General features: G+C 48.0%; 10 protein-coding genes across 10 annotated transcripts; 4 read left to right on the top strand and 6 right to left on the bottom strand.

The window, feature by feature from the left end:
* Positions 1-1625: 1625 nt before the first annotated feature.
* FTJAE_4734 (anaphase-promoting complex subunit 8) lies at positions 1626-3985 on the top strand (the record flags this gene model as incomplete). The annotated part of the gene is made up of 5 exons (XM_037351169.1): positions 1626-1712; positions 1797-1912; positions 1980-2525; positions 2578-2710; positions 2765-3985. 5 exons carry the CDS (start codon positions 1626-1628, stop codon positions 3983-3985), a joined length of 2103 nt encoding a protein of 700 aa, XP_037208207.1.
* An 825-nt stretch (positions 3986-4810) lies between these two features.
* On the top strand, positions 4811-5794 carry FTJAE_4735 (metallophosphoesterase domain protein; the record flags this gene model as incomplete). The annotated part of the gene is made up of 1 exon (XM_037351170.1): positions 4811-5794. The coding sequence occupies one exon, from the start codon at positions 4811-4813 to the stop codon at positions 5792-5794; it is 984 nt and encodes a 327-aa protein (XP_037208208.1).
* Positions 5795-6092: 298 nt separating this feature from the next.
* FTJAE_4736 (uncharacterized protein) lies at positions 6093-6851 on the bottom strand (the record flags this gene model as incomplete). The annotated part of the gene is made up of 3 exons (XM_037351171.1): positions 6093-6320; positions 6409-6529; positions 6598-6851. The coding sequence occupies 3 exons, from the start codon at positions 6849-6851 to the stop codon at positions 6093-6095; spliced, it is 603 nt and encodes a 200-aa protein (XP_037208209.1).
* An 843-nt stretch (positions 6852-7694) lies between these two features.
* On the bottom strand, positions 7695-8718 carry FTJAE_4737 (isoflavone reductase family; the record flags this gene model as incomplete). Its single annotated transcript, XM_037351172.1, has 3 exons — positions 7695-8391; positions 8450-8587; positions 8672-8718. The coding sequence occupies 3 exons, from the start codon at positions 8716-8718 to the stop codon at positions 7695-7697; spliced, it is 882 nt and encodes a 293-aa protein (XP_037208210.1).
* Positions 8719-10816: 2098 nt separating this feature from the next.
* On the top strand, positions 10817-12458 carry FTJAE_4738 (GABA permease; the record flags this gene model as incomplete). The annotated part of the gene is made up of 2 exons (XM_037351173.1): positions 10817-11519; positions 11575-12458. 2 exons carry the CDS (start codon positions 10817-10819, stop codon positions 12456-12458), a joined length of 1587 nt encoding a protein of 528 aa, XP_037208211.1.
* Positions 12459-13139: 681 nt separating this feature from the next.
* On the top strand, positions 13140-16010 carry FTJAE_4739 (diaminopropionate ammonia-lyase; the record flags this gene model as incomplete). The annotated part of the gene is made up of 4 exons (XM_037351174.1): positions 13140-14265; positions 15031-15212; positions 15264-15428; positions 15693-16010. 4 exons carry the CDS (start codon positions 13140-13142, stop codon positions 16008-16010), a joined length of 1791 nt encoding a protein of 596 aa, XP_037208212.1.
* Positions 16011-17082: 1072 nt separating this feature from the next.
* FTJAE_4740 (uncharacterized protein) lies at positions 17083-18636 on the bottom strand (the record flags this gene model as incomplete). Its single annotated transcript, XM_037351176.1, has 2 exons — positions 17083-17811; positions 17860-18636. The coding sequence occupies 2 exons, from the start codon at positions 18634-18636 to the stop codon at positions 17083-17085; spliced, it is 1506 nt and encodes a 501-aa protein (XP_037208213.1).
* Positions 18637-19674: 1038 nt separating this feature from the next.
* Positions 19675-21830, bottom strand: FTJAE_4741 (glycoside hydrolase family 2; the record flags this gene model as incomplete). Its single annotated transcript, XM_037351177.1, has 3 exons — positions 19675-19798; positions 19847-20239; positions 20290-21830. The coding sequence occupies 3 exons, from the start codon at positions 21828-21830 to the stop codon at positions 19675-19677; spliced, it is 2058 nt and encodes a 685-aa protein (XP_037208214.1).
* Positions 21831-22453: 623 nt separating this feature from the next.
* On the bottom strand, positions 22454-24347 carry FTJAE_4742 (sporulation-specific Sps2p; the record flags this gene model as incomplete). Its single annotated transcript, XM_037351178.1, has 2 exons — positions 22454-24216; positions 24278-24347. 2 exons carry the CDS (start codon positions 24345-24347, stop codon positions 22454-22456), a joined length of 1833 nt encoding a protein of 610 aa, XP_037208215.1.
* Positions 24348-25374: 1027 nt separating this feature from the next.
* On the bottom strand, positions 25375-26269 carry FTJAE_4743 (uncharacterized protein; the record flags this gene model as incomplete). Its single annotated transcript, XM_037351179.1, has 2 exons — positions 25375-25460; positions 25516-26269. The coding sequence occupies 2 exons, from the start codon at positions 26267-26269 to the stop codon at positions 25375-25377; spliced, it is 840 nt and encodes a 279-aa protein (XP_037208216.1).
* Positions 26270-26830: the final 561 nt, after the last annotated feature.

A 26830-nucleotide genomic window follows, 5' to 3' on the forward strand; every position in this document is an offset into this window, starting at 1 on the left:
AACTATTCGACGCTGACTCGATTATCAAGGCGCTGCCAGGTCTAGCTGTCGAAGCCTACTCAGAGGAGATGGGTGGTAGAAGCCGGCCATCATGACTCGATGAGGCCATCATGACTCGATGAGGCCATCATGACTCGATGAGTCCCGGAATAGAGTTGACAGTTCAAAGGTTGCTCACTGGAGCCTGTGTTTGAAGCATAACGGTGCGGGAGTCATCTTATGAACTGCTTTAGAGCAGCATTTATTACAAATTTAGTGCTCCCATAAGCTTAAGCCGGCATCCTCAACAGCATATACACAGTATTCACCTCCTCCTAAGTCCCGGATGCCTCTTCAACTCAGCATGCCACACTAAGCTCGGGTACAACAGCCTACATGTTTATTTCATCCTTGGCTCCCAGTTCTTGTCCAACTTTTCTTCCCTCAGTCTCTCAAGGCGTTCCGTCAAATTATTGTGCGTCCAATGCATAGGTCCCCTATCCCGCGCCGCCTCAAGTGCGTCGCAAACCGCGTGGTAGACTTCACCGAAATTACGAAAAATGTAGTCAAGTGCAGCAGTAAGAAGATTGTCCACGTTGTACCTTTTCTTTGCCTTCTCGATGTACTTGTTGACCCCTTCGTACGTGATGCCATCCATCTCACGATATTTATCAAGTAAGTATTGCACAAACTCGATGTGGAGATCAGATGCCTTCACCTCATTGTCTCCAAACTGCCTACCCATTCTCTTGGGAGTCAATTAGAATGTGAAACTCTTGTAGCGGCACTGTGGGGTGAGTGCCCGTGGATGGATTGTCCTTACCTCGCAGTCAACGCATATGCTTTTCTTGAGGAACACATAGTTGGGGCACTTGACTTCTGGTGTCCAACACAAGATGCAAGGGAATATCCGAATAGCTCTGTTGATATTCATTGTACTCCTCCGAGTGACCCTAGAAGATTGATCTCAAGTTTGAGCAAATCTCAGGGAAGGTTGCCAAAGGTCCGAAAGATGCGAAGCAAGATGCTCATGCGAATGAAGAGTGAAAAGTTATTATGGTAAATGAAGTATTCATCGTCTTCATAGATTCGATTGATATAAGTAAGGAGAATCTGATCATATTAACGGCGATAAAGCCAGGTTTTTATCCTTCAACTTCACCCATGTCTTCTAGTATATCTCCATCGGTTAAGCTAACAAATAATTTCACACAGATATGAATAAAACTCTGTATTCATAAATGCCTTGATAAAAAACTCGAGTGGTTGCACCAAGATTTCGGAGTATTGACTGATCTTACTTTCTACTGGCGCTGCTGTCGTACAGCATCCAACGTTTAAAATGAGTGTAAGTGGATGGAAGGGAGGTGGCTGCAATATTGGTTCAATGGTCCACGTCCAAAAAAGATTCTCGCACATCGTAAGATACAGCCATGCCCTTGACGGATTCAAAATTTAAATTGTGTGTAACAAGTGACGGTTCAAGTTCAACGGTTCTGATCCATACTACCTGGCGATATTCTTTTGTGTTGCCTTTGTTGTACCCATCATGCATAGTGCGGATCTACAGTATCCTTTGGGGAAAACACTGTCTATGATGCGCGCCCCAAGTTGTTGACATGATGGATTGTCAATGCTTCGTGGTCATGCTCATGACACCTCCCAACTTCGCATTGGGACCGCCAACAACGCCCGTAGCCTGGCTACCTATAACTCACCTGGTAGCGGCCTTCGTAAGTCTCAATTCAGTGAATATCCACTGGTAGAGCACAGGCGTTCCCAACTTCGTGCCGCGACCGACTCCCTTCTGTCAATAGCTACCCCACCAACGAACAAAACAGCAAAAGATGGCACTCAGCTTCCACGAGATCTCCCAGTTACGTGCTGCCTTGCAAGATGCCGTCGTCAAATGTTCAGAAAGATGCTTGTATCAGTCGTCAAAATGGTGATCAGTTTCACCAAACTATTATCAACCATGGCGCATAAACTAACGTTGTCAGGGCTGCTGAACTGCTCAATGCGCTCCCCGAGATCGAAGAAGACGAAGAAAATATCAACCCTTCAGATCCCGGACACACCTCTCCGATATTCGCTGCGAACAGCGATCCAGAGGAAGCAATTCTGGAAGCCAAAGAGCTTAGCAAATATCTCTTAGCCAAGTCTCTCTTTGACTGTCGAGAATATGACCGTTGCGCTGCTGTGTTTCTGCCCGACTCCCTCCTTTCAAGTGTTCTTGCCTCGCGTGTAGACGGCACTTCAGCATCCACGACCGCTGTAAAGGGGAAGGGGAAGGCGTCCAGCGCTTCATCTGTGATGCCACTGCCAAAGCTCAGTCAGAAGAGCCTGTTCTTAGCACTATATGCCAAGTTCATGTCCGGGGAGAAGCGCAGGAACGAAGACTCTGAGATGGTTATGGGCCCTCAAGATCTTGGTACAGTGGCCAACAAGCAATTACTTGTAATCGGTCGATTCTTAGCAACTTGGTTCGAGGAGAGGACAACGGAAGACGATGAGGTATTGGGAAGCCAGGGATGGCTCGAATATTTGTGGGTGCTATTCTTGTTGATTTAGTGTTGATCGACTAATCACAACCTACAGGTATGGCATGGTGCTAGCCAAAGAGAAGAACGATGACAAGGCACTGGAATATTTCATTCGAAGCGTGCACAAGTACACCATGAATTGGGGCTGTTGGTTGGAAATGACGTCGTTAATATCTCGAGTGGAAGATGTGAGTCCCCCATGTAGTATCATCGCTTCTTTTCGATCGCTAACACCTTCCAAGTTGAACCGGATATCCAGACATTGTCCTCAGAATATTGTCTCTTACATGTTCCACCTGCACACCTCTCTAGAACTCTACCAACAAGGGCCCGGTCTGGCCAATTCTCTTGAACAACTTCTCTCGATATTCCCAACATCCTCTTTCCTTCTCACATGCAATGCACTCCTAGCATATCACGCCAAGGACTTGATGGCTGCTGAACAGCACTTTACTCGACTGCTGGCACTCCATCCACATCGGCTAGATTCTCTCGACCATTATTCTAACATTCTCTACGTTCTCAATCTTCGTCCAAAACTGGCTTTCCTGGCACACCTATGCTCCAGCGTGGACAAATTCAGGCCCGAGTCTTGCGTGGTGATTGGAAATTATTACTCTTTACTATCGATGCATGAGAAGGCTGTCCAATATTTCCGTCGTGCGTTAACGCTGGACCGGTCATGCTTGTCAGCATGGACGCTAATGGGTCACGAATATGTTGAACTTAAAAACACCCATGCGGCAATCGAGTCGTACCGCCGTGCAGTTGACGTGAACCGCCGGGACTATCGGGCCTGGTATGGTCTTGGTCAAACATACGAGATGTTGGAGATGCATACATACTCATTATGGTACTACAAGAAGGCTGCCGGTCTACGACCATGGGACGGAAAGATGTGGATGGCTGTAGGCTCATGCCTACAAAAGATGGGCCGAGAACGGGATGGCATCAAAGCCTTAAAGCGAGCTTTACTAGCTGATGCTTACTATGACGTGGGGAGCAGTTTTGGCAGCGGTGATCTCCTTGGCAGCCGGAGCGCCACGGGTCATATGGACCCCGACATCCTTCTGCAGATTGCGGTTATGTACGACCAGCTTGGTGAAGAGGAAGAAGCCAGGTCATACATGGAATTGTGCGTGGCCCAGGAAGATGGTGGTGGAGCTGCAGAAGCTGATCCGGCTGAGTCCATTGCTATTCACAACGACTCTCCACCCGGCTCAGACAATGGAGCCGGGGGCAACGAGAACCCAGGAAACGAGGGAACCGGAGTCACGGCGGCGACAAGTAAAGCGCGCATGTGGCTGGCAAAGTTCTCAATGCGCACTGGAGATTACATAACGGCCTCTCGACTTGCGGGAGAGTTGTGTCAGGATGGGGTTGAAGTGGAGGAAGCAAAAGCACTTGTGAGAGAAGTTCGGTCTCGAATGGAAGCGACGGGAATGCTCGACCCGCTGAGTTAGCAATATCAGCAAGGACAAGTACATGCCTAGTCGTGTATTCAGAAGTGTGCAGCCAAGGGTGTCTTTGGTTGATGCGAACATGCATCACGCTGCTCATGCAATGTTCAAATAAAGATGGCTAGTAAATGATGTTAATGCAGAGAGTACATTCACCACGAGTAGCCATTCCAGAACACGCTAGCAGTAGCATGCTCTACTATGTACCTATTTAAAGCTTCCCCAGATCTACCGCCGATTGCATCATCGATCATTCTCCTGAAAGCTGCACTCGTAAATGGTACTCGCGATGAGAGTTGAGATCGGGCCGATGATCGAAGTTTATGCATGCACACCATTGACACTGAAGTCTGGACATTTACATAGGTCAGCCTCAAGGAGCAAGAAAATACCATACCTTAATACAGGGTATTAAAATAAACTTAACAAAAAGTCCCCTAAGCTTAAGCTGAATTTACCTAAATATTTTCATCGCTTAGGGTTAAGATCCTGAGTTTTCTTCCTCTCCTGGCCTCCGTATGTGCTAGCCGTGGATGCTCATTGATGCAATCAATATTATTTTTCTGTTGAGTCATAAAGTGAGTTCTCTCTGTAAAGTTTCGGAATTAGGCTTATCGCTGGAACTCATTCTTTGAGGTTTATGCTGATATGCAACTAAGGTACCCATTGGGAAGCTTGAAGCACAAAATAAACTTCCTCCACTGACTCACATAACTACCTAAATATCAGCTTAATGGCGCACTTATACTCGATGACATGTTCCATATTTACCATTTACTATAACGTCTCTCCAAAAACCTCATTACCTTACAAATGCAGGCCTGGAAGATGTCCTTTCTCATCAAGACAAGGATTCTTATCCTTTCAGATACTCATGGATTACGCTTCAATGACGATAAGAAACCACTCGCACCAGTCGACCTTGTCATCCATTGTGGTGACCTCACGGAAGATTCTAAACTAAAAGGCTTCCGAGAAACCATTCAACTTCTCAAGGAAATCGATGCCCCGAACAAGATTGTCATTGCAGGAAATCATGACTTCTCTCTTGACGATGGGGTCTTCAAGGATAAGATTGTCGAAGCAAGCAGAGTAGCACAAGAGGACCTCGAGCGAAGCATAAAAGATGAGTACGGAGATTACGGTGAGGCCAAGAGGCTGCTCATAGAAGCAGGCCATGGTATCATATTCCTCGACGAAGGAACGCATGAGATTCGCCTCCAGAATGGCGCCGGGATCAAGCTTTATGTCAGTCCATACATTCCTGCAACAGCCGGTAGCACAGATTGGGGCTTTCAGTACAATGGGGCCCACGAATTTGCTATTCCAAAGGGGGTTGACATTGTGGTGACACATGGCCCGCCACATGGCATAATGGATATGACACCAGAAAGGCAACGAATCGGTTGTCCTCAGCTATTCTCTGCCATTGCAAAATCACAGCCCCGAATCCACTGTTTCGGACATGTCCACGGCAGTTGGGGTGCAAAGATCGTTTCTTGGCGACCCAAGATCTCAGAAAATCCATCCCATTTCAGCGACATCGACAATGCAAAGTCGCGAATTGTCGAGAGTCTGCCACGCTTACAAGGGACCCAGTGGGAGTCCCCAGAAGACAGCAAAGCTCGGGAAGAAAGGCTACAGCTATATGAGTCTCAGAGATGTTGTGTCGCCAGTTACTGCCAGAGCGACGAAGAGCGACTGGCTCCAGAAGAGACCTTATTTGTCAATGCGGCACTTATGGGAAGCAAGGGACTCACGCAATATCCGTGGCTTGTAGAATTTGATCTGGATCCTGATCCTAAATCATAAGAAGACTCAGGTTAACTTAGCAAAGACTAGGATATCTCTGCTAATCTTAGGCTACATTTGTCAATTTTAGGATACGGTTTGCTTGTATCACGGTTATCTCTGATCCTCGTTTTATCAATTAAGAAAGAGCATAGAGACACAACCAAAGGTCTTTTGGTCTAGCCAATGTCAATATATATACTATGGACACAGCATCAAATTTCTACTATGAAGGACAGAAGCAGTGTCTTAATGATTGACAGTATAACCAGAGGAGGGCCCCTTTTGCCAAATTCGTGACTTGTGAATATTCTCAGGCTCAGCAACGTCCGTTGTCGCCCATGAATCTGCCGGTGTCTGAAGCGCCACAGAAGTCGAGGCCAGGGGAATAGTTCATGTAGCCACAACCAATCGTATCAAAACCAATAGAAGACGGCACCAATGTTCCCGGCACATACCAGCCACATCTATCGGTGATTCGCTCAAGAAGACCCGCGTAATTCGTGGCAGTCATCGGATACTGACCGTCAGTACAGCAAAATGCAACCTATTCTAGTGTGAGCAAATAGTTCGAGATATGGGTCCGTCTACTTGAGTACAAATGTATACCAGGACGGGCTTCGAAAGCGACTTACCACATCATCCCAGATAGAATACCAAGCCTGAGTAACCTCACCCACGCCGCCGTCAGAGTCACGAAACTGTGCTTTGAGCATGTCGACTGCAGTATCGCAATTTCCATGGCTCATGGAAAGACTATAATATGTAACAAATAGGTTAACTATGCACTAGACTGAGACGAAGATGCCAATGCTTGTACATACCCGCATCCACAGAACATCTCCGGTTGACTTCGGTCCCATCCACCTTCATCTTTCCACTGGCGAGCTTCCACCTTAGATGAGGGTGCTTTTGGGGTCACGGTGGTAGAGTGATCAACTGTGAGTCCTTCATAAACTTCAAGACCTTGATCGTTGACATGGACACTGTATACACCATTGGGCAATTTCTCCGGCATCGTGAATGCCGCGCAAGCAATAACCGACTGCAGAAGAAGGATAGTGGTTGTAGACTTCATGATGAACAGATATGTTGAAATGTAGAAGGTGCTGGTAACGAAGAGTCTGAGACTGAAAGTGATTGACAAGAACTCAATGCCCATGAGTGACAACTCCAGCCTTTTATATGCCTCTTTCTTTCGTCCTTGAGAATAGTATTTATGAGGCACAGCAATATGTTTACCGAACTGAGATTAGAACTATACCGTCGTGCCTCATGACTCCCATTTCGTCTGGGACAAAAAGACAAAAGATCTCGGTAGATTCCAACCTTGTTATCTAAACGGATAGAGTGCCATGCCGTCTTATCCGCCTCGTGTGAAGGGCCAATCATGCAAAGTATCCATGTGATGAGATTGGCTGAAATGAACCCGCAAATGCCGCTAGCCAGCTCAAGAGTCAAAAGGTCCATCACGATGCGGCTGAATGCTCTTCACACAGCATCTAGTATATAGCCTCAGCGGCCGCCACTCAACTATTCGAGATCTATCCATGTAATTGCAGATTAGTAGCCAGTCGAGCTCAGTCGGTGTGATACTAGCTTGCGGCAGAGTGTTCCTTCGCGTCACAAAAATACCTCGATGAGCATGGAGTCAACAAAGTCTAGAATGTTTACATCTTTGAGACTGATGCTAATTGCAGTCAGATCTCGCTACTAATTGTAGACTCTGACTTCAGACGCGATCAAATGACACATGGGTGCAGGCTTGGGGTACGTCAAGCGGAAGTGGCATTCATGATTTTCCTCGGCATTATCGATTTTCAGACTATAATCCAATTAAATCATTTCATCTGTGATAGTGATATGCTATCCTAAACGAGAAGCGGCCGTTATTATCTCACTCTCGCTGCCCAAATTATCACTAGTTAACCAGGTCCCAATCCGCTTCGGCCCATGGCCTTCCATGCGTCTCCTTTGCCAATTCAGACATTGACATCCATGTCGATAGACCTCCAGTTACCTGCACAAGATCATTCTGGTTACCTATACCATCAGTAGAGTGATGGATCTTGCCCTCACCCATTAAGAAACGTAGGTACCGCTCAGGCGTAGGCGATGGCTTCGCCAGGACACTGGCCTTATAGCTTTCAAGCGGCACACTCGTCACTTGGATGCGGCCAGCCCCGTTCGCTTCCATGATCTCTGCTATCTCAGCCATAGACTTGCTATCGCCGCTAAGGTGCACCTCAGGCGGTATAGTACCGACTGGTTGGCTTGCGAGTATGGCGAGCGCCTTGCCAACGTCATACATACTCGTGTACGAAGTCTTCTGCCCCGGATCTCCAACGGCCTCGTATTTGCCGCTTTTGGTGTCGAAACCAAACCATGGACCGATTGAGTCCTCGAGGAATAGGCCCGCATAGACGCGACATATGCTTCTGTCGGGGATGAGCTCTGATGCAAGCTGGAAATGCGCCTTCTTAGCGTCCCATTCTTCGTGTTGAAAGTCGTGCACATAGTGGTCAACACCAAACTCGCAAGGAAAATAGAGCTTTACGCCGGAAGCAGGAATGCTGCGAAGAAGGCTCTCTTTGAAGTGATGGCCACTGGGTCCTACACTGTATTTGAGAACGAATTGTGTCAGTTTTTGCCACGATCAATCTGAAGAAGACATACGTGTTTATCAAGACATCAACTCCAGCTAGTGCCTCTTCCAAACTATCCTCGGTATATAGACGCAGTGATGCGCCGCGCTTTATGAGATTCTCGGCCTTGGGTGACCGGGAGCGTGCCAGGACTATGATGTCATGGAACCTATCGCGAAATGGCTGTTGGAGAAACCCCTCAGCAACTTTGGCGCCTAGATTGCCAGTCGCGCCGGCTATGATGTAAGCTTACTCGATGCTTAAAGTGACTTCTAATGCATGGTGCAATTTATTATCCATGTCATCTCTATTTCATCTAAGTAGTGACCTATTAAGTTTTCTTTGTATAGATGATAAAAACTCAATATTATGATAGTGATTAACGGGTGAATATTATACCGTATCCATACAATCAGAGCTATCTTGTTGTCTACGTTAGGTAAGGTACCTACCTATGCATGGATTGATACCAGTTCAGCTAATGCTACAAACAAACTATATGCTTCATATGGTGTTCATTGCAGTCAACAGTCAACTGCGAGAAACTAAATTGCATGATTCGGCATTCATATCTTTTCCCAGCGTGGCCTTGTAACAGGAGTGATGGTTGAGATTTCTCACTGGCAGGCCAAGAATTGAAACCAACAACACTGGCCAACAACCTTCAAGCCATACTGTTTACGGTATTGCTAACATAATGTTTGAACCTAGCTCATTTTTTAAAAGTTGGGCCTTTTGGTCTTGTTGTACTGCGTCTTTAAAGATGGCAAGAAGGGCTTCTTGCTGTAGAGATTAACTGACAGCTACACCAGTTTGATTCGAAGAGCCGAAACTGCAGAAAAATAGCTAATCTTACTGGTTTTGACTTCTGCTACTCCCTATGCTACAAGTGAGCATGATCGTAAAAGCCAGGACTTGACTATTGTGTTAGACGACAGGAAGACACCAGCGTCAAACGATAGGTACTTTCATGTCAATAAATAATATCTGATATCATTACTGGTCAATTCTCCTCAATGTGCACTCTTGGCCCATCTGTTGCTGCATCAAGACCCCAGATTAAGCTCAAGTAGCTGATAAGACTCCATTCACACGCACAGATCACTTCACGCATTGGGGTTCCAGACAATACTGCAAAGACATGCTGGCTCAGTATTGCTACCATTGTATGATGTTGCCGCAGTGTCAAGTATAGAATGCCCACAAATCGTAGCCGCGTATAGTGAACTGCACGGAGCAGCGCTTCGCCACCCTCATGATCGCGCCCGGTCTAAAGGAGCCAGGAAGTGATCCTGATAAAGCAGACAGTATTGTGGATGGGAAGTCTTATGAGGGATGAGTATGGAAATTAAACATCTACTTCTAATCACAAGCCGGATGCATCGGCAGATGGCTGATTCGAGTATATTCCAGCTATCATGTAGTCTTGATAGAGAGCGCGGCTCGCGGCTGAGCTCCTATACAGCTGACTGGGAGCTATGACCAGCAGACCAACACTACAACATCGAAAGGAGAGAGTGCTTTACGATGTCCAATCAACAGATGCAACGTCTGATTAGTTTGTAACGATGGTGTTACCCCTCAAAGGCTGAATCACTAAACCGCCAAGGCCATCGATGAGGCGTGACACGCGATAGTTCACGAGTCAGACAGGGATATCTCCGCAAGAGGCCAAGCGTGCCAGCGTGGGAACTACCGACGAAACGTAGAATGCGGAGAAGATTAACGGAGGATCTTGGTTGACGGGTTCTGCCCAGTAAAGTCAGTTGACGCGCTGTGTCAGCTCGGTGCGCGGTTATCTCGTGGTGGGGTCGCTATCAAACGATTCCTTGTTCGGGCTTGTCTTTACGTAGGAGATTCTGGGATCCGTATCAGCTCAATCTGGGGAAATGGGTAAATGACTCGATGCTTATCATGTGGAGATGCTGCCTTGTTATCAGATATAAGTGAGGATGAGTCGGTTTGTTATCGCTCAAGTTGCAGTCTTTCGATGTTCGTATTTGGAGGAGGTGAATAGCCGCGATCGCGCTCTTCTCACATGCACAAGACACAGACAGGCGGAAAGTAGCCGCGTTGATACGTGTGATCAGCGGTATTATGACCGAAATGTCAAGCCACTAATGCTCGTGTACCCCAGATGGACTAACCCGTTGAGGACAGAGATAAGTAGGACCTAGATCGTGGAGGACGCCGAGTCTAGGCCCCTCACGGCCCGTTCGTTTCCTGTTTCTCATTTCTCGTCTGCTTTTTTAAAAAGATAATAATGTCCACTTTCCCCTGATCATAATTGACGCGACAACACAGCAAAGGTACGCAGAGTACCACGCCCTAATTACAACACTCCTACTACTTTGTTTCTCTATCTTAATTGCTCCTTTATCTGTAATTGCTGTCCATCATGGAGTCTGCCACCAAAAGCGGCGACGCCGATCAGGCCCTCGCCCGTCTGGGCTACAAGGCTGAGCTCCCTCGAAACCTCAGCATGCTGAGCGTCCTCGGCCTGTCGTTCGCCATCATGGCCGTCCCCTTCGGTCTCTCGACGACAATGTACATCACCTTGACCAATGGCCAAGCTGTCACCGTTCTCTGGGGCTGGGTCCTCGTGTCTCTTATCTCCATGTGCATCGCCGCATCTCTCGCCGAGATCTGCGCTGTGTTCCCAACGGCCGGCGGCGTGTATTACTGGAGCGCCATGCTCAGCACGCCTCGTTACGCTCCCATCGTCAGCTTCGTCGATGGCTGGCTCACGCTCGTGGGAAACTGGACCGTTACACTGTCGATCAATTTTTCTGGTGCGCAGCTAATTCTTAGCGCCATTACCATCTTTAACGAGGATTTTGTCGCGAATACATGGCAGACGGTCTTGTGCTTCTGGGCTGTGATGCTTGTCTGTGCTTTGGTCAACGCCTTCGGTTCGCGGTACTTGGACCTGATCAATAAGGTCTGCATTTACTGGACCGGTGCGAGTGTCATCATCATTATTGTCACATTGCTTGTTATGGCTCCTTCGCGTCGCTCTGCTGAGTTCGTCTTTACCCACTATGATGCTTCAGCAAGTGGCTGGCCTACAGGCTGGTCGTTCTTCGTGGGACTGCTGCAAGGTACGTATGCCAAGCCTTTTCGATTAAACGGTCGCTAACCATCCCCAACCAATAGGTGCTTATGTCTTGACTGGCTACGGCATGGTCGCTGCCATGTGTGAAGAGGTCCAGAACCCCGAACGTGAGGTCCCCAAGGCCATCGTCCTCTCCGTCGCTGCCGCCGGTGTCACCGGAATTATTTACCTCATCCCTATTCTCTTCGTCCTTCCCGATGTCAAGATGCTTCTCTCCGTCGCCAACTCCCAGCCTATCGGTACCCTGTTCAAGGTTGTTACCGGTTCTGCGGCTGGTGGCTTCGGTCTCCTCTTCCTTATTCTTGGCATTCTCATGTTTGCAGGCATCGGTGCCCTCACCGCTGCGTCTCGCTGCACCTACGCTTTCGCCAGAGATGGTGCCATTCCCGGATACAAGCTCTGGAGTAAGGTCAACCACCGTCTCGACATGCCTGTCAATGCCCTCATCCTCTCTACTGTCGTTGACTGCATCCTTGGATGCATCTACTTTGGCTCCTCTGCTGCTTTCAACTCCTTCACTGGTGTCGCTACCATCTGTCTCTCTTCCTCCTATGGTGTCCCTGTCGCTGTCAACATGGTGCGAGGCCGAAAGATTGTTAAGCACTCTCCCTACCCTCTGGGCAAGTTCGGCCCTCTCATCAATGGCATTTGCGTCGTCTGGATCGTCTTCTCCATCGTCATCTTCTGCATGCCTGTTTCTCTCCCTGTTGAACCCGGTACCATGAACTACGCTTCTGCCGTGTTTGCTGGCTTTGCCGCTATTGCCATCGTTTGGTATGCTGCTTATGCTCGAAAGAACTTCACTGGACCTCCCGTCCACGATGAAGATTCCTTCGAGCCTGGTGTGCAGGTCCTCAAGGGCCAGGAAGGTAGTGCGCCCGTACACGAGGGGGCGAGCGATGTTCCAGAAAAGGATTCTAATTAATTTTTGCAGATGCCACCAAGACCCCTGTATCATAGTTGTTAGCATATGTAGCAATGCATTCTTGGCTTTTCACTACTACGGCTGCCGTTGTTCATCCCTGTTGACTGTCAATTGATGAGCTTGTGCCAGTTGGACCAGTCTGCGCTATGACAGGCTGACTGCCATCCATCTTTGCATGCGACAAGATGTATCGAGGACGAACAAGCCTCAAAGCGGACCATCCCCCGCATGGATGTATCAACATCAGTGGAGGTCATGGCGCACTCATCACAGCCCCGACTCCAATTGAATCCACCATTAGAGTTACAGCCATTGGAGGGGCCACCTTCTCCAACTGGTCCCTTGGGGTACCTGATGCAAGATATTTTCAGTCGTTGGGCAGAGAATTAAAAGAATGATACCAAGTTGGGGAATTTTGATGAGTTTATAGAATAATTAAATTTTTACATGACTTTACAATGTTTTCTTTATAACTCTGCCTATCTTCCAGGGACGATCTAATAATCCTTACCCAAGCCAATGCTTCCACAAACTAACCTAAGCCCGGCGTGAATCATCACATCGCCTCTCTAAAACTCTCCGATGATCGCCGACAATGGTATTGTATTTAATCCCAAGCGAAACGGGATGAAATCGCAATCCATCTTTCCTCATCCCCCAAAAAAATTACATTTGTAGACCATGCCTCAAAAGCGATCCTTTCTCCAGGCTCTCAAAGCCGATGAGCTCAACCAAACCAGCTTTCTTCAAAAGTTTGTACAAGCCCCATCTCCAAACCCACCTGGGGACACAAGCAAAGCAACAGCAGTCATTGGAGAATATTTATCCTCCAAGAACATCCCTTACGAACTTGTCGATGTCAGCAGAGATGGCAAAGTCAATGTAGTTAGCGATTTTCAAGGAGGAAAAGGCCCTGGCCCACGCGTCGTGCTGAATGGCCATGTCGATGTTTTCCCCGTCGGCGATGGCAGCGGCTGGTCTCGAGATCCTTGGTCGGGCGATATTGTCGATGGAAGACTCCACGGGCGCGGAGTCGTAGACATGAAGTCTGGGACTGCTTCGCTCATCATTGCATATGCTTTTTTGTACGAGCGTCGCCATCTCCTGTCGGGAAGTGTTGCCCTTTGCGCTGTCGCGGACGAAGAGACTGGTGGGAAATGGGGCACCAAATATCTCATTGAACACGACAAGCAAAGATGGGGTGGTGATCTCATGTTGTGTGCCGAGCCAGGCGGTCTCGATACTATCAGATTCGCAGAAAAGGGAACGCTGCGATTGACATGTACTGTCGAGACCAAGGGTGCGTTAGGACCATATCTTCATCTCACCAAGGGCGCCATCCGAACAGCCAGCGCTTTCATAAATGAGGTCATCAAGTCCGTGGAATCACTACCAGTTGATCTACCAGTCGAGATGGAGAGACATCTGGAAAAGCCAGAGGTCAAGCGAGCTATCGATCAAGCAATGGGCCCTGGAACTACAACAATAATTGCTCGACCGACTGTTAATGTTGGCACAATTAAGGGCGGTCTCAAAGTCAACATGATCCCAGAAACATGTATCTTCGAGCTGGATATCCGTATGCCTGTTGGGATGCGAGAAGATACGATCTTGGAGCTGATTGGCACTATCATCCCGCAGTACGAGCCCGCGAGCATTACGATCCAGAAGCAAGCTGCTGCGAGTAATCGTTTCAATTACTCGGTGATCGATCATCCCATCGTTGATTATCTCAAAGACAACGCCAAGAGCCTGCAGCCAGATGCTGAGGCTCCTATTCCCATCCTCTCGATGGGCGGATCAGATTGTAAGCATTATCGGTATGCTGACATCCCGGCTTACATCTTTGGGTGCAGCCCAGCAACAAGTGAGTCCTTCCTACTAAGTGAGCCTAGTATTTTATTGATCATTCCCCAGTGGCGTCTGTGAATGAATCGGCGTCAATCGCAGAGTTTCACCACGTTACAAAGGTACATGCGTTGGCTGTCTGGGATTATTTACATCGTGTATAAGATCTAAACAAAGAACTCTGTGTGTTATATATGGTCAATACCTAAGGCTGGAAGTTTATATTCACTTGGCATAACTAAGATTAGGGAGTGTCCGGAAGATGCTAGTCGCGGTTTTGGAAACGAGATTATCCATCAAGACAGATCTCAAGAATATATTGAGACAAGAGTTCAAATATAATGGGATCCATCAATAGCATATAATGACCTACTAACAGCGAGTATCTTTTGTCTTTACAAGGTGGCTCAAAGACCCCAACCCTCATGACCCTTGATGTATAGGGTCCCAATTGTATGGGGTCCCAATTCTCAAAGTTCTCTTGTTTGATACAGGGACTATCTCTGCTGCGATAGCTGGCAAAATGGCTACTGCATACGCCCTTCCAGTGTTCTTGAAAGTCCAGAGTCTATCTCAATCGGTTAATGTTCCTGTAGTCCCTCATTGCACCCAAACTCATCATCGTGCCCGAAAAGAAGATTCTTTCTCTGGGAAGTGACGTACTCGACAAGCCATGTGTCAATTACCTACTCCAGGACAAGAACAACGTTCTCACATTGGCCAGTGTCCTATCCATCATCTCTGAAGTTTCGATGCGCTGACCCCTCGGACACCACCAGCCTGCAGTGTGCTTTCTTCCATCGAAATATTGCAGCCAGAAGGTCTTTAGCCAAAGCAGTTGCCCTTGGCGTCGCTTCACTGGACATTGACCATGGTACCGCAAAACACGATCTCGTTACTTCTCTCGTGAGCTTTGCCAACCATGCGACCATCGTTCGATAGGCTACTTAGAGCAAGACAGGCATTGCTACCACAAGCTACGTGTCTCCTGCCATTTGTGGAGTCGATAATCAATCCAAGGCGGTTGATATCACGGTGTTGAGCGACGTTGGTGTCGATCCTAGTGTGGACCACCTATACACTATCAAAACTGTCGGCGAGGTCCTCGAACATGGCGGAAAGGTATAATACAACCTCCCTTATCCCTTCCTTTTCAGACTGGTCTATCTTGCGTTTGACTCGTATTGTAGCGGCCTTCGCCCCCTGAAGTATCTGATAACCCTTTGTGTTTCAGGGGATGTCAACTTACTGCAACCGACCTCGCTTGCAAGCCTCTGACTTCCTAGTTCTCTTGGTCCCCCCGTGGCGCCTTGCTTTCCAGCAAAACTCTGCCACTTTCCTCCTAGATGTAAAAGTGGTGGAGATTTCTAACAAATATATCATGAGCAAGGCGTTCCATACGATGTTCTTAATGGATACTCGTTCCTTCCATATCCCAATCGAGATTCTGTACCATTTCGTCATGGTTATGGGGTCCCCGAAGCTCGCACCATCATCCGGGGTTCATTCAGAGGCAATGGCAACTCTGCTCTGGCTAGGCCTCTGATCAACATTGGCTGGCTTGACACGGGCTCCAAAGCCTGGCTGAAGGAGGGTATCAAATGGTCGCACATTCGGCAGAAACTTAAAGGCGCAGATTCTGCCGCTGAGGCTGATCTTCTGGCCAAGGCAGATGAACTTCACAATTGCTGCTCCCCCGAATAACGTAGGAGGATATTGGTCGACCTCAAGTGGATGGGACTATGCTCAGATGGAGTGGCTGCCGGTGGCGATTCCCCCTTCGAGACTCTCTCCGATCAACTGGATAAGCTATGCAGCTTTCATGCTGGTGAGCGAGGTCTGGTAATTCTTCAGCACAAGTTCATTCTCGGTTAGAAGAACGGACCTAAAGTCAGTATCTATGGGTTCTTTTTGAAGAGGAATAGTAGCTAGACAGAACACGATCACGTCTACCCTCGAACTCTTTGAGGGGCCTAATGTCTACTCGGCCATGGCCAAATCTGTCAATTTGGCATGAGTCATTGCCATCGGTGCTTCTTGATGGCTAGCCAGTCTTCAACAAGCCTGGCGTTGTCGCTCCCTACTCCCAGGAGACCTGCGATGTTACCCGAGCCAGAGTCGAAGCTGAGAAGATCAAGCTTGTGGAGCAAGCTCTCTGGAAATCACTATACAGTTATGAATGGGCAGGTGACTCCTATGACGCGTATTACTAGACCATGGAGATAGCTGTGGTCAAAAAGTGGTGGATGCATATAAGAGCGAATTACACCATTTATCGATGCTTGAAACTGCTTCAAGTTACTACAGGCTATTACTGCCTACGAAGAAAAGACCAATTGTGTCAAATTACCACGATGCAGTCACAAAAAGAAGTGAATATAAAGATTGTACGTCGAGGTGGGTGAACTAGAGATTAAAGAGAGTCGGGGACAAAAAAAACGTGGTTCCGCCCGGGATCGAACCGGGGACCTTCTCGGTGTTAACGAGATGCCATAACCAACTAGACCACGGAACCGAGCTAATTGGATGAAAGGACGGACAGAGCAGCAGCTCATACGCAGCGTTGAGCGACACGAATTCAGTTGGCCCAAGCACTGGACTTTGCATTACCCTGCACTCAATCAGAAAATATTGGCCAACTAAACATCAGATGCAATGGATGCGCTGTGAACTGATACGAACATCAAATTAATCTTAAGTAATGCGGAAATCTATTCTCGCCATATAAGGAATACTCAAATCGCTATACTAACGTTAGTCTCGTCGTGCCCAATCCCTACAATCCATTAGCCTCGTCTCCGTCCACCGCATTATGCACATGGTGATTGTTGTTATGGTTCTGCTGCGAAGGGCTATTCCTCGACGCGAGCAGCGACTCGAGTAGAGAGCCAATCTCTGGGTATATCTGTTCAATGTTCGCCAATCCTTCCGGCCCCAGCTGCACCATCACGCTGAACATGCTGGCGAACCGGGCTGCTTCTGTTCCGCGCGTCACCGCCGCTTGGAGATCTCTTATGTCGGCTTCTATGCCGCTCGAGTTCTTCTCCGCTATGTCGAGTTCCTCGGCCGCTCGTTTTAGCTCGTCGCGTTTAGCATTGATGGCTGATTCTTGGGTTTTTATCTCTTCGCTCTTGGCTGCTCGGCGACTCTCATAGCTTCGTATTGCTTGTGCGATTTCCGGCGGTAGGGACATGTTATTTTCTTGGAGTGCGTGGAGTTGTGGCGCAAGAGCGTCCTCTGCGACGGATTCTTCAACGAGTCGTCGCAGCCTGTCTTGCGACTCAGCTATATCATCTTGGATCGCTTGGACGCCCATTTGTGCAGCGCGAAGTTTGCTCATAGCTTCTTGAGACCTTGATCTATGAGGAAATATTTCCTGTTGTGCAATAGCAAGCGAGGAACGTATCGTTCGGACATGTGCGTCAATTGCTGCGACGAAGACATTGGTCGCAGGTTTTAACGCTTCCTGGAGATTATTCGGTTCGAGGGAACGAGTAGCATTGGCCTATCAAGGTATCAGTATAAAGCCTCATCGCATATTCGCCAAACAGACAGTTGCACTTGGGCCAAAAGATGTGGCCATTTGGAACGAAGCCATCGGAGAGCTAAACATCATGAGGCTCTGCGCAGCTGACAGGCGCGAACCTTCTGGCGAACTATGACGGACACGCTTCTCAATCGGCGTAGGTATTGTTGTGGCTGGTCTTTTCAGATGCTTGATGTTGCGAGGTACAGGGGGGGATGGAGGAAACTCTGAGGCGACGGTAATAGACGAGGCCATGTGCTCCTCGCTCTCCTCTGAAGAAGTATCTCGGCGCGATCGCGATGGGTCAATTGGTGAGTCTGGAGCGCTATAGTTTGCGGTTCTTCGCCGCCGTCCGGATCGTCGCTCGGCAGTACCGACATCATCACCAGTGTCGTCTTGAGCATCAGGAGATGGAGGCATTGTTCGAACGAATCGCTTCTTTGCAGCGTGGACATCCTGCGCCATCAATTTTCCAGCATAAGAAGGTTTGCGATCGCGTGCAAGAGACTTCCGAAGCTCTGTTTGAAGGTCTTGTAACGTATCGCCAGGATTTCTGGCAACATGGTCTGCGACAAGGGCGAGGTCCTCCAGTAGATTGATAGCCCACATCTTAGGAGGTGCTTCGGGAACAATGTCCCATGGCCAAACACCCATAGCTTTGTATATTCGACGAGCTGCGCGAGCTCCGCGTGTTTGTAAGTATGTGCCGTGGGGTTCGGGGATGCGAATGGTGTCGATGTTATCGAGGGCGCCGTCGACATCAACGATGGGCGACTGCGCGTTTGGCGGCCGTGTCGAAGGCATCGCGCCTGAGGCGAGGCGAAGGAGAGGAAGCGCGCGCGACTACGGCATACAATTAAATGGAACGAAAGTTGATATCATATACTGTGATGATGCGATAAGATAGTGATGCTCCCAACCGCGGGCAAAAAGCCGGGTCTGGCGCCGTGATTGAACTGGTGATGATCCCCCCAGCCACATCATGGAGCGTCGGGTCCAGGTCTGGTGAGTCGACCCGATCTCATGTAAAATCACGTGATATGGCAGCGCTTTTCCCGATCCCCGCAGTCATGAACTCATGATGCCATATTATGGACAATGCCGACGCTGTGATGATTTGATTTTAAGTGAGAATCTCTAAGATATTATTGAGAAGTGTTTTGGTCATGTTACTCTACAGAATTGTCTTGTTTTGTTGATTTTCAATTGATCATCAAACTTGGACTGGCTCTGTTCTTAGCGAGGACTAGCACTGTGTCACAAAAGCAAACATCATCCGATTCTTTGTCGAGGCTTGACATGGACGTGAAATCCCAGCATGCAACGGTCGAAAATCAGTTTAATATTACTTTCATCACAGAGGTTCATCCTGTGAAGTTATATTTATGTGGCCTTGGTATGTCGTCCAATCAGAGCTTCATATAGTAAGCATGATTGTTTGCAATGTGACCAATGTATCATCATTTCAAGGGCCATGAACACAGGTGCCGCCTTTGATACCCTGAAGTTGTATTTTGGAAGTATAATAGGGTTGATTTAGGTCTCTGGTTGGAACATGGGTCTATCTCAATAGAAAATAGCTGTAAGTTCCAATAATGCCAATGAATAAATCAGCCCATGATCGATTTCACAGGCATATATTGGCTGGATCGGTTTCGAAATACCATGGCTATGCTCTCCAGGGTACCTGAAGTATCTCTGTGGCCATTTCATAATTTGTGAGTGACTCAGGTATGTAATCATACGAAGGATATATCATTCGTATCATACCTACTTCGGAGCTAATTATTCAAAGGCCAGCCTCAACTCGGCGCACTATGTAGAGTATACCTGACGTGACTCTCATTTGACCCTGTTGTAGTAAGCACCGAGAGCCTTGTCGATCACAGCCTTAACCTTGGAAGCATCCAACTTCGCCTCTCGGTTGAAAGTGTACAGTCCGTTGACCTCCTGCTCAATATCCGCCCTACATATCATTAGTCTCATATCAACACAGGAGTCAAATCAAACTTACAGCTGAGTATAGACGAAAGCACAGCACTGTCCTCCCAAGACAACACCATTGACGAGGCGCTCAATTCTCTGTACCAGGTCATCAGCGTTGGTAGCGGTGGTGTAACCCCAATCGAGGCTATCGCCATCTTCCTTCTTGGCTGGTGCAATGTTGACACCTCCAAATTCGGTGTTCATGACTGGAGCGCCAGGCTTATGCTTAGAGCCCTCGTCAACACCAGGAATAGGTGGTAGGAAGACACCTCGACCCGCCTTTGGGCTAATGATGCCCTCTAGAGTTGAGCAGGTCTTTTCGATCTCAGGGCCATCGCTATAGTCATGGAATGTGGTTAGGTCAGTCAGGACATGCTGCCATCCACAGTTATCATTGATACTTCGTGTATCATCAAGGCACCTAGAGCTGTTAGCACGGGTCTGAAAACAAAGCCGGACCGGAATACTTACTTGGTGAGATAGTAGAGCTGACGAATGTGGTTACGCTGATCAGCGTTATCCTCAAGGTTAGGGTAAGCCCAGCTTTCATTCACAGGAGTCCATGTCACCACTGATGGACGGTTGATAACCAGCTTGACTGCTTCAGTCCACTCGGCGTTGAATCGATCAACATACTCAGCACTGAACGCATAAGCATTCGCAATCTCACCCCAGACGAGGAAGCCAAGCTTGTCAGCCCAGTAGTAGAAGAGGGGATCCTCAACCTTCTGGTGCTTTCTGCAACCGTTGAGGCCCATCTTCTTGGCAAGCTCAATATCCAGCTTGAGACTCTCGGAGCTAGGAGGAGTCATGAAGGTCTCAGGCCAGTAGCCTTGGTCTAGGCAGAGAGCTTGGAAGTAGGGCTTGTCGTTGAGTCGCCAGGTACCATCTCCTGTTGTCCAGTTGATGTTCCTCATACCGGCGGTTGTCTTGACTTCGTCTATGACATTCTCGGCGTCATCATAAAGGCGAATAACGAGGTCATAGAGTTGGGGATGCTCAGGAGACCAGAGTGCAACACCATCGCGCCAAGCAAAGTCGTTGTCCAGAGGGGCACCTTCAGTGACAGACTTGGGTAGCTTGGACCTCTGCTCTTCGGACAGGCGCATGTTCAGCTCAACGCCAACGGAGCTCGTCTCTCGGGGCAGAGCCTTCTTGTCCGACTTAGCAACAGGAATACCAGCAAAGCTGGATTCAAGCTCGACAGAATAGTCCTTTCCAATTCTTCGTCCTTTGACAGCGATGGTACTTCGAAGCTGGCCAGATTGGATATCATTAGACTTGATAACCGTGCCATAAGAGCTATCAGCAATACGAGCACTAGGAACAACCTCGAGCCAAACAGACTGCCAGATTCCACCAGAGGGAGTGTAGAAAATAGTCTCTGGCTTGGCAGCCCAGTATTGCTTGCCTCGAGGTTGTGTCAGATCATAAGCCGAATCATAGACGCGCAAGGTGACTCGGTGAGTAGTAGCATCCTTAGCGGCATCCACGGCATCAGTGATGTCAATTTCGAAGGGAACGTGTCCGCCCCGATGACCACCGACATAATCCCCATTGACCCAAACAGTGGCCTCGTAATCAACAGCACCAAATCTCAAGACCAGCTTGTGACCCTTCTCCTTCTCCTGCGCTGATCGCAAGTCTGAGATGGCACGCTCATACCACATAACCTCATGAACTCCGCGGTCATTGATACCAGAGGCAGGAGATTGGAAGACATAAGGAACATTGATTTTGGTTTTTGAGTTGGTGGCTTGCGAGGATGAAGCGAAGACGTTGTTCTGAATGAGAGAATGGGCGTCACCCATGATCTTCTGTACCACGCTTTCATTCTGACCAGTTTCTTTGCGATTTGCAGAGGTATTGACATTGGCCTTATCTGGAAGGCCTTTACGCTGCCAATTCTCGTTGAGGCCGGAATCTCCGTCGTCGAAGAGGAAATCCCATTGTCCGTTGAGGGACTCCCAACGAAGTCGGTTACGCTCGAAATCGGGACGGGGGTACGTCATTTTAGCTGCGTGCGATAAGGCTAAGACGTGATTTTGCAGTGTTATTTGCCCAACAAAAGGTTCAATTGCAACAGGAAGGTCAAGTGCAAGAGATTGACTGTCAAGATGAATGAGAATGACAACTTTGGTGTTTTCACCGCACGACGATCACCTGTTAAAGGGATTCTGCTGATGAGGGGCACTTACCTCTCGTAATCAGCAGGTGGGTCTCTGTTCACCAAGTCAGAAGCCTCAGATGCGCATGTGAAGCTTTGTGATTGAGTGAGAAAAGTTGGAGATCATCTCCACATCAAATGTAATGTCTTGCGTGGATTGTTTTAAAGTGGTTCAGCTTTTCGTTTACCTTCTTTTTCTTGGAAATTTAAGGGTCCAGCTGTTTAATTGGGGTCTTAGCTGACGTTCCCTTATCTCTCATGCAAGATGAATAGCGGACGGTTGACTGAGGTGAGTGAGTGAATTCTGATAGCCTGTTTAACCTAATAATATTAAAATTACCCTATGAAAAGAGATGCAGGCCGTTTCCTGCTGATGTCTATTAAAAGGACTGTGGTATCACTATACGCTGAATTGCATTTTAAACACTCGCCATCTTATCTGTTCTGTTCTGTTCTGCTCTCTCCTCCTCAACCCTTGAGAATACTAGTTCCCTCCTTGACAGTCGAAGAACCACCTGAAGAAACACTAACTCTTCGGATCGTCTTCCAGGCATTGAGACTCTTCTCGGTAAAGCCACCAGTCGACTCAATGAGAGAGTTGCGGCCGAAATTCAAAGTGCCGATGCTGGGAGATGGGCTGGGGTTGGTGGCCTCGATCTTTGTTTGGACACCCATTTGCTGTCCATCAAAGATGCCCTTCTTGGTTGAGCCGCTGCCACTGCTGCCGAGGCGCTTTTCGCCGGGTGCTGCGGTTTGACGGCGGCGCCAGAGCCAGAACATCACGGCGCCGACGATAAGAAGAACAACGATGATGGCAACGCCGATTCCAATGCCAGCCTTTGCACCTGTTGAAAGCCCTCCCTTTGAGCCTTCTTTGTCACCGTCAGAACTGCCACTTCCACTTCCACTGCCCGAGCCACTTCCACTTCCACTGCTGCCACCGCTGCTACCACTATTACCTCCATCTTCATCTGGGTTTGTCATATAATCCTTAGGGTTGCCCTCAGTATCCTCGATGCCTCCAGTACTAGGCTTCCTCTCCTTCTTGTCGTGATCTCCGACACAAGTGTACTTTCCTTCAACGATGCTCTTGATATTAGCATCAAACCAGCTGCAGTCCATAGACTCATCACCAGAGACCTTGAAATCCCCCGTAACCTTCTTCAGATTGAAGAACTCAACGTTTGTGAAGGATCCTTTGATCGCAATTGTGCCAGCGGTCTTGAGAGCGTTGGCTGTAATATTGGTGAGTTTGTCGTTGCTGCTGATGTCCAGTTCATCCACGTATGTAACTCTCGGCAAAGCAAACGTCGTTAGAGAAGGGTTGTCCTCCACAGTGATAGCACCATTCATCTCCTTGATCAAAGGAATAGTAAGATCCTCAAACGAATTAGACTCAAAGGTCAGTGAACCATTGACCGTGCGTAGGGATGAAAACTCAATCTTGCCAAGTCCGCTGAAGTCTGAGGTCGCAGAAGTAGTGCTGTTTCCGATGGACGACAGCCAAGGGAGCAGCACGGTAGCATCGTTTCCGTTGGCGGTGATGGCCATGGTCGCAGCTGATTCGAGGGCGGCGAGATAAATAGTCTGCAATGCACCATTCTGGTTGAACTGCATGTTTCCCTTGACACCCTTCAGCTTCCCAAATGAGACCTTCTCAAGAGCATTGTTGCCCTTGACGATGAAACCCTTGTTGGCGTAGGTAAGAGCCGGGACATCAAGCTCCTTCATATCGCTGTTAGAGTCGATTGAGAAGTCTCCATTGACGGTATACACTCCGTTTAACTGCAACTCCTCCACATCGGTATCGTAGACTCTTGCCATACCTCCCACTGTGATATCAGCCTTGTGCTCAAGTGAGAGCTTGGCAAAGGCTTCCGTGATAACATAATCCTTGCCAACTTCCTCCAACGCGTCAAATACCAAGTCGAACTCCTCAATTGTGTGATCCTTCCCGGTTCCTGTGTTCCATATTGTAAGGGCTCCTTCAATTGTCTTCAAACTCGATGCCGTGACAACCGTCTTCTTTGAATCGTGGTGGGGGTAGATGACAAGGTCACCGGTAAGTGAACTGATGTCGCCGAGATCTACCGTAGCTTTGTCGGATGGCCAGGAAGATGGATCCTTATCGAAGAGGAGCGACATAGAGCCATCGACATCTTTGCAGGATTGAACTCCATCTTGGTCTTCGGGCGCAGCGATAATCGTGTAATTGCCGGAAATGTCGCATTCTAGCGCGTTCAATCGCGTGTTAATGGCTGTTCATCTCAGGGGCTGTCTTCATCTGCTTACCAGCTGCTGCAAAATGGCCTGAAAGGAGGAATGACAGCGCCAAAAAGGCGATGCGACTTGTCGGAGCCATCTTGGACTCTTTGCCCTCCATCTACGACTTCATTCAGAAACGAAACGTGACCGAGACCAGCAAAAGAACAGCTGAGATCCAGCTGAAGAAGCTAGGGGTGGCCCTTCATTTTATTCATCTTGCCTAGGGGAGCTGTTGGCTTCTCTACCCCTGGTCGTTTAAATTACCACCGGCGTCCGCCAAGAGAATTTGGTTTTTAGGCTAGCTCACGCCACGAGGACACTAAAAGGGGCACATTTCCGGTGGAAGCATCACCGGACTCTTTCCACGAGCGTTTGTTTGGGTATGATCCCGTTGTTCGAGCCCTCTAGTTCTTGGGTTATTTCACGGGTGGCTTTAGACGATGCGCGGGAACTGTTATCTTGGCAGATGATGAGCGAAGTTTCACGAAACAATACGAGCTCTTTGCTTCTTCTGACGAGTGGATAGCTATATCAAGCATAGCATAAGGTTATATCGGTCAGCCCGTGTTTATGCAAATCGTGGATCCTGGTCGATAATCATCAACATTATCAATTCATCCATGCACAAACAACGAACAATCCATATTTAGACGATTAGCTTTTATCCGTGCAAGCGATCAGAGATGCTTGACATCCGATTCAGGGTCCAATTGCACCGCTTGCGTTGCATCGATGTTGTATCATGAAGAAATCGCGGGATTTGCCGTGTTTGTGCTTCAGGATAAATATCGCAGCCGAGTCTCAGTAGCGGTTAGCCGAGATCAATTTTCGCTAGATTGAGAGATGTATTGAACTCAAAATGACCTTATCAACCTCGTCAATTTGCACGCTAAGCCATTGGCGCTGAAAGAATTGTTGGGCGCGAAGCTGTTTAATTGTGATAAGACAATCAATTTCATATATCAAGCCGAGCCGTGTGACGAGGCCAAAGCACGTCGCGAATAAGAAGCGCTCGGACGAAATCACAGGCAATAGGACACTCAATGATCTCATCGAATAATGTTCCGTATCTTGTAATCTCGCTGTCACATTATCGCATCTATGATAAAGGCATTTCGGGTCGATTAGAAGCCTAATGAAGCACCAGCAGTTCCAGCACCGCCGTATATACCTGCTGTTTTATTTGGCATGGTCGACGCAATTCGTTTGACTAGAGTAATTGGTCAGTAAAGATCCTCAAAATGGGTGACAATATTGTTGCTCACATTTATCCCAACTCATCGGCTCTTTCAAATCCTTCTGGGCATCCTTCCAGATATGTGCACACCAAGAAGTGACCAATAGATCATACAGCTTCTCTTCAATCCTAGCCTTGATGGCAAGCCTTGGAAGCTCCTGTATGAGGCCATTCTCATCACGCTGGAGTTTCATCTCAATGGCAACGACCTCTCCCTTCTCGTCCTTCCATATAGTGGTGTTGTTCTTCCCTTGATTCAGACGATCTTTCAGAGGGGATTCTGCTTTGAGTACATAGTCTGGAGCGAGCTTCACTTGGCCCCCTTCGCAAATCGTGTGACCGCCATTGAGACAGCGGTGCATGATCATGTTGGGATAAGTGCGTTTCCGACTGGTCTGTCCCAGGATGGTGATTTGTTTGTATGATTCTATCGAGATGCCATGCCTGAAGTCATAGATATGATCGACAGTGTGTTTTAGCTTTTGTTCAGAGTCGCTATTCGTCATGCGATATCGTAGTTTCTCAATAGCATAGATTTTCCGAGTGGCGTCACATGGTGCATTGCTAAGTTGATAGAGCATGCGATTGGGCGCGTATAAGGAATAGATCTTTGTACCATCGAGAACAAGAGTAGGGAAATCCTCTGTAACTTGTGACTGATCTTGTTGTTGAGACTCAGGTTGAGATAGAGTGATATCGTATGAGGGAGGAAGCTCTGTTGGCGCTGAAGCCGAAGAGTTTCCTTCTTGATCAGCTTTGCCAAGGTCTTTCATGTCTGTCATGTTGTATATCGCTTGACGTAGATGAGAATCAAGATCTGTGATACAAAAAGATTATAGAAAGAAATTATTTAAGCGGCTAGTGGAAATCTCATTCTTTAAATCTCGATTTATTCTTGATGAACTATTGAGGCTGCATTCCTCCCATCGTGGAGACTGTAGCGTCAATCGCCAATTAGCAAGGCGCAGTATTTCACATGACGTTACTGGAATAGGTTCCTTGTAGCGCTATGTTGCATGATTGGGAGTCGCTGGCTTGGCGAATCCTTCGATCGTCAAGCAAGGCGCTTCTGGGTCCCAAAAGTGGTTCTAGGGTACATGATATGGATTCATGATGGCTGTGAAGTTTACTTGGCAATGATCGACGGCTACTCATCGAGATAAGGGAATTATGATGTTTTCTTATTGTGTTCTTTGGCGTAATGTGTGACACCTTGTAATTGCGTTGTGCTGAAAATAAGCATCTTATCGTGTTGTCTTGTTTCCTGAGACCCGTCGGCTATACCTTGCGTATCGCTGGGGGGGGGGGGGATCTTGGCTTTTCAAATAAGTTTTTTTTTTTTA

Source organism: Fusarium tjaetaba (genome assembly GCF_013396195.1).
Source record: "Fusarium tjaetaba strain NRRL 66243 chromosome Unknown NRRL66243_c0000090, whole genome shotgun sequence".
NCBI classification, from domain to species: domain Eukaryota; kingdom Fungi; phylum Ascomycota; class Sordariomycetes; order Hypocreales; family Nectriaceae; genus Fusarium; species Fusarium tjaetaba.